The 7311-nt window shown below is 29.4% G+C and overlaps 1 protein-coding gene across 1 annotated transcript in view; it reads right to left on the reverse strand.

Moving 5' to 3' along the window:
* Positions 1–4214, reverse strand: part of LOC105626927 (acetylcholine receptor subunit beta-like 1) — a 6585-nt gene extending 2371 nt beyond the window's left edge. The window contains exons 1-5 of the mRNA XM_012208219.1: positions 4157–4214; positions 3780–3916; positions 3494–3648; positions 2359–2697; positions 1823–2200 (exon numbers count right to left, since the gene is read on the reverse strand). Of these exons, the coding sequence (XP_012063609.1) occupies positions 1823–2200; positions 2359–2697; positions 3494–3648; positions 3780–3916; positions 4157–4214 (1067 nt within the window). The remainder of the gene's footprint in view (positions 1–1822; positions 2201–2358; positions 2698–3493; positions 3649–3779; positions 3917–4156) is intronic.
* Between the last annotated feature and the right edge of the window lie 3097 nt (positions 4215–7311).

Below are 7311 nucleotides of genomic sequence, written 5' to 3' on the forward strand. Positions count from 1 at the left end.
ATTATTACGTACGAGTCTTCTGTCGTCGTTGTACTACCTTGTACTTACTTCTATATCTTCTATCTTTATTATAGTATTAGTTAGTTATTTAGTTATAATAATATATATATATATATATATATATATATATATATATATAAACAGGATGAGTAAATAAGACCGGTGAAACATTTAAAAAATTAAGCATTTTCGAAAGAAATGTTTCCTACAAAAATTGTAGGGTTCAAAAAGATCTATTTATTGATCTTATTAGTTTGGCGTTGCTAATGTCAGGTCAAGATCATATCAATTTTTTTAAACATCTTACTTTTGATATTCCAGAATCTAATAGCTGATATCAAGAGCTTTCTAAAACGTTATAAGAAAATATTTTTTCATCGAATTTTTTTCGAGTTATGATGTTTGAAAGTTACAATACTGCCGGTATTACGTAAGATTAGTATTACGTAAGATGTGACGACCGATGGCTAAAACTTCTTGTTTAGGATAACATTCATTAAGATTAAGGTCATTGAAGATTTATATTATTTCTCTTATATTCACTTTTTGAAAAGTCATTGAAAAGTTATTATTATGTTAAAAATGGAAAAGAGAGAAACAATCTCTAATGACCTTGATTTTAACGAATGTTATCCAGGATCCTGAACAACAAAAAGTTTTAGTCGTCGAATACTGTGTAATGCCGGCGGTACTGTACTTTTCGAGTCTTATAACTTGAAAAGAGAAATTCAATGAAAAATTTATTATATGTTTTAAAAAACTCTTGACACCAGCTATTAGATTCTGGAATTAAAAATAGGGTTCGCTATTTAAAAAAATCGATATGATCTTGATCTGATCTTTGACGACTCCACCTAAGGTCAGATCAGAATAGATCATTTAAAATCCTACAACTTTTGGAAGTATTTCTTTCGGAAATGCTTAATTTTCGAGATATTTCACTAGTTCGGGAGCGGGCTTTTACTCACTTGTATAATGTAAAATACATAATATATATATTTATATATATTATTAATCCTTTGTTGACATACTGAGTATGAACCACTCACAAAATTATTTTAACTCTTTGAAACTTAATTTTCTTTTATTTTGTAAAACAAAAATACAATGTTTACAAAAAAAAATCTCTGTTTTTTTCAATTCCCAAAATAACCTACATTCAATATGCAAAATGAATATCCTTTATCCAAAACTGACTTATAAACTAATTTTTTTTTCAAAGTACCATATCTGAACAACAATTCTGTAAATTTTTAATTTTTAATATTGAATTTTTAAAAGTTACAATCTTTCAAAGATTTTACTCGTTTTTTTTTCTATTCATTGAACTCAAGAATTTTTTTCACAAAAACTGTAATGAAATTTCAATCAAAAACTATTTAAATGTATTCTACAAATCTTGAAATTGACCCATAATTTTTTTCATATTGATTAGATTTTTTAAAATAAAAATGTCAAATGTTGTTTAAACATAATTGCTCTGGATGTAAAACCATCCAGAGTGTCAAAAAGCGATCGAAAAAAGAGTGTATCAACGAAGGATTAATTATATATATATAAGTTATAATTAAAATTAAATTATATATAAATTATAATAAGATATATATTAGATATATATTATATATAAATTATAATGTCAGATTATTGGTATTTATTTTTTATTTTGGCTTTAAATGCCATAAAATTTTTTATCATTGTGGATTACAATTATTTATTTAAACTAAAAATTCATATAAAGATGTTATAAGCACCAAGACTTATCGTAACCAATTATGGCCTTTTTTATTTTCTGATTAATAATATCTCAAAAAGAAATTCTTACCTCAACCGCGTCTTCTTTGGTCGTTTCATAAACAAGATCGCTGGCAGATATTTAAGGAAGATCTTGCGTATGAGCTGAGGCATTCTGTGGGTCCTTGGCCCGCGGAAGTTCCAATTAATGATGATCACAGTTACGAGGATACTGACAGTATTCATAATAAAAGTGAAAAGCAGATATTTGGCTATCAATGGCAGCACTAGCGAAGTCGGTGGTAAAATTTTGCTGACTAACAGGAGGAACACGACCAATGATAGAAGAATGCTAATGCCCAGAGTGACTTTCTCACCAGCCTCCGCCGGAAGGTAGAAAACGAGTACGCAGAGAAAAGAGATCAGAACTGTCGGCAGTATCAAGTTCACTGTGTAGAAGAGAGTCTTCCTGCAGAAACAATACGAATGTTTATGCCACTTATTATCAGTAACGTAGGATTATTATGTAATTACAGTTTTGCATTATAATTATGAAATACTAATTATGAAATAAACAGAAGCTGTATCAATTCCAAAATTGACAGAGATTAGGAATAAAATATTCACCTGCGGATAATTATGTAGAAAGTGATGTCTGTCTCTGTGGGAAAATCACCCTTATAAACATTGAGATATGCCGGCACGTTAATAATATCCCACGTGCCGCTCTTCCAATAGTCGGATAGATCGACGAAATTCTTATCATTGTAGAGTGCGAGAGAGACCTGGTCACCATTGAAGGTCCATGAACCGAATTTCATAATGCATGTTTGCTGATCGAAGGGGAAATATGTTACATCGATTGTACATGAGCTCTGATAAATTGCTGGCGGTACCCAGAGCACCTCGCCGTTCGGATATATCAGTACGTTGCTCTTATAACGAACTTCATAGTTACCGTCAGCGCTATAAATGAAGAAAATATAATTTTTATAAATATAATTATTAAAAATATAAATGTAAATTAAAAATTATTAAAAAAGAAGAAAAATTTTAACTCTTAGTCGCTGATACATCTTTAACCAAAAAATTGAAAAATAAACAATTATTTTTATATTCATTTGTGGCTAATCAACAATTTTGGAATAATTATATTTTTAAAATAATCTATTTCAAATATCAATATTAATGTATTAAATATATATCTGAATTATTTTAGAAATTAATATATATTAATGTAAAAATAAATATATAAAATGTAAACAATTAAATTATTCACACACATAGAAAGAACGATTCTGAAAAATTTAGTTAGACAACAAATCTGAAAATAATTTTGTTGGAATATCAAAATAATTACATAGAATGTTCAAGCTAATTGCCACAATATCAACATTTTTGGCAACATTGCTCTTCCTGCTATAGTGTTTTACAAAAACTAGTCGTTATAGTCCAACAGAATTATTTTCAGATCTGTATCTATTTCAATTTTCATAAACATTAATAAAACTAATGTTTTTTTTCTGTATATTACGATTATTAATGTATTTTTTAAATTTAGTAAATAAATAACTGATATCTTGATATTCATACTTATATAATAAGATTATATCTAGTTTCCACACTTTGTTGAGTTTTTAGATCTGTATCTACTTCAATTTTCATAAACGTTAATAAAACTAATGTTTTTTCTGTATATTACGATTATTAATATATTTTTAAATTTAATAAAGTAGATAAATAACTGTCTTGATATTCATACTTATTGAATAAGACTATATCTGGTTTCCACACTTTGTCGGGTGGTAACCTGAGGACACCAATACCGCCGTAATCTGCTTCATCCCATTGTAATTGATAGTCCGTCCATACGAATCTCAACCATACGTTCGATTTCATAATCTGATTCTTTTCGTTCTGAAAAATTTAAAGAATTTGATATGACCGAAACATTTTTTTTTCACATTTCGTTATATCATTTACATTTACAATTTCTATCATCATCTGACAAATTTGCGTGAATATGAAACAAAACAAGAAAATCTCACCACATTGATCAGTTGCACGAAGGCGAGGCCAAACTTCACGTGCACTTTCTCCGTCATATTTTGCACTGGTCGGATGAGCTTATTGTATCCTCTGAACAAGTCTCGTACCAATCTCTCTTCATCTTCGGAGCATAAACCTGCAAGTAAGACGATTAACCCGATTAACGGAAACGTCCGATCGATGGAATCCTGAATCACGTGAGATAAATTGCGCAAATTAAAAATTCGCACGCCGCTTCGTCACGCACTCTACTTTTTTCGCTTTATGTAGGATGTCAAAAAATATTAGTTTATTCCTATATCCGAACACTAAACTTTTTCTAACTTTCGCACGAATTTTTCAAGCTTCATTTTGTCGCTCCGAAAACGGGTCTTACCGACGCACAGAATCGCCGAGATCAGGAATAGCCGCACGAGACGCAGGCAAAAATACATTTTGGGCGGGTTCGTTGTGGGGTTGGTTGTGGTCCCACCCGTACGCTCGAACGCGCCGCGAGCACAGCCGCCACCACCGTCGTACCTCCACTGCCACCACCACCGATCAATATAGAAGCGCAGACGCTGGCGAATAATTGCATTTCCTTCCTTGAAACCCGACAGATCGAACCCACCCTTGTCGAGTAATTGAGATCCTCGTCATCATATATTCTCACAATCTTCGAAGATCCATCGTTAAAGACACTATTGAAATTCCCATACGATCACTCCACGCAAAGGGATGTTGTCAAGGGGAAGGAAAACATCACCGGACGTAGCGAGATTTTCAACGTGTCAGAGTGAACTGAGCTACCCTCGAGAGGTTGGCAACTAGGGGATGGTTGGCCGTTCTTGCAACGAATGCGCTGCTTTACCGAGGGATTCTGGACAAGTCGTGGAGAGTAGAGTTTTATAGAGAAGAATTGATGAATCCAACGTTGATTTCTGGATTTTGATAATAAAGTTTTTATAGAAAACTTTCCTCCTTTTCAAAGAAATAATTAAATTAAAAATATTGCAAGAGAGAAAGGAAGTATTTTGCAGAATAATTTATATTTATTCGAAAAAACAGAAAGTAGAATAAATATTAAACCGCCTACAATATATTTAATAATTTATTATATACACTAATGTATAATTCAGTATTGTTCTTATTTAATTACAAAATGTGTGTTAACAAAAATATACTCGGACAACACATACATTACTGAATTTGCGCATAATTATTACATTAATGCATTTATTAATAATGCAATTATTAATTAATACATTTAATAATTTATATGTTTTTCACATTATAAGATAAAGATCTAACTTTATATAAAATAATTCTAAAACAGTTATATGCATAGATTTTTTACAAAATCTTCTTTGAGATAATTATTAAAATTTTATTATTAGATTATATTAAAATTTTCTACATTTTATATTGCGTATAAATCTATGTACTTTGAAATTTATTTAGAGAAAGCTCTGCTAAGGCTGCAATTATGGATTATCTCATTTCCTAACTTTTCAGTGACATACGCGTATAGGCCATGTTGCAGGGAAACAGCAATATTATGCACAAGTTTCAAAATTGTTTAGAAAACACGTGTCTATATTCGAGAAAGTTTCTTTACGCATTATCCCTCATTATTATGCTAACGTAAATGCATAACGCAATATCCATCATATAACATGTATAATTATGTATCGTGAAATATAATATTATCAGTGTTTTTCATAAGAAATTTAGAGGTCTCGAGCCGCGGCTTTTGCTGAGTTTTCCAAATTGAATTTTAAATTTATCGTCATTTACATTTCTATTAGCTCGTTACCCATGCATTACCTTTTCATAGAACGCGATAATCGGATGGAACCTGACGCAGAGGCCACAGTAGTGATTTTATAATCTCAAAGAGATTTTGCGTAAAATGTTTTAAAAATCTACTCGTGTTTCATTGAGTTTATTAAAAAATTTTATATGATCTTTTTAATTTATTTCTTAATTATAATATACTTATTTTTATAATTTACAATACTTTTAGCTTATGTTACCTTTGTAATAACGAGCATGTTGCAAATTACAATTAATCTTAGTGCATTAGTGCTTTCCCCTAGTAATTGTCCTCTGCCCAAAATTAGGTAAATATCTTTGCAAGTCATGCTAGTACTGGCTAGCTGGCAACACTATGCCTGCTAAGTTTGACCATTAGGATGCAACAACATGCTGCGGTAAACGCTGCTATTGGAACACCATTGGCAAGAACATACGGAACAGAATCAGTATGACATTACTGTACAGTAAGCTAGTACTTTGAAGACATTGCTGATGTAGTTAATATTAGCGGATACTGGCTTGAATTAATGGTAAGGAGAGATTGAATTAATGATAAGGAGAGATATGTATTGTTTCTCTCAAGATTCTAACACAGCGTATAGGGTAAAGTATACAGTGATTGATCATTTGTCTATGTATTAAAATCCAAGTCAAATTAACAGTTAATTTCATAACATAGTAACAACTGATTTTTATTAACTTCATATATGAATAAAATATTCAATTTACAGTCCGTTTTTTATTTTTCTGACCGTAAATTGAAGTCACAAGAAAAACTATAGTACATAATTAAGAAATACTTAACAGTTTAGTTAAGCGTACGTATTCAAATAGGTAAATTATATTATTATTAAACAATTAATGATATAACTTTTGTTTATCATATATGGCTAATACAAGATTATGAATATTTCCTACATATTAATTGTTTTAATTCATGCAATAATTACGAAAATGTAATTGAGAAAGTCCATTTTTTACGGTTATTCATTCATTGTAATTCACACATTATTCACTAAATAATTATTCCTTAAATTACTATTTTAAGGTGTTATAATATTGTAAGTTTAATTTTTCATGAAAATACCTAAAATAAATCGTATAAAATATATTTAAGACGCACTTAACGATTTCGAAGATACCAACAAAAGGCTAAATAAAGCGGCATGAATATAGACCTAAGATCCGAGTAGATGAAAATTTGTAAATATTAATAAAAATCTCTTTAAACATTTTTAATATTTCATTAAATTTATCTCTTCTTCACTTTCTGAATTTTTTTCTTTATTTTGATGGTTTTTATACTAATCATCAATCACTGTTATTTTTTTTATTCTACAATAACTGTAAAACCTTTTATAATAACTGTATTCTATAATAACCGTAATAATTCTATAATAATTGTAATCAATAATAACTATCATTTTCTAAATAAAAGTTTCTGTTGGAAAAAATGAAAAACTCTTATTCAAAGTTTTTTGTATTTGACATATTCTTTGAATCTTACTTAACGTTTGCTTTGCATCAAATTCAAAGTTCAAATAACTTTAATAACTTTAATTACAGTAATTATAACTTCAGCACTTAGTTAAGTGGTCAATCATTGTACACTTCACCCTATATTGAATAATATTCCACAATTTGTATATAATTTTGCGAATTATGTAAAATTATTATTGTTAGATATTAATTATTTTTGGCATTATGCTGTAGTTTGATTCAACTTCAGTTAAT

This window comes from Atta cephalotes, assembly GCF_000143395.1.
Source record: "Atta cephalotes unplaced genomic scaffold scaffold00007, whole genome shotgun sequence".
NCBI lineage: Eukaryota > Metazoa > Arthropoda > Insecta > Hymenoptera > Formicidae > Atta > Atta cephalotes.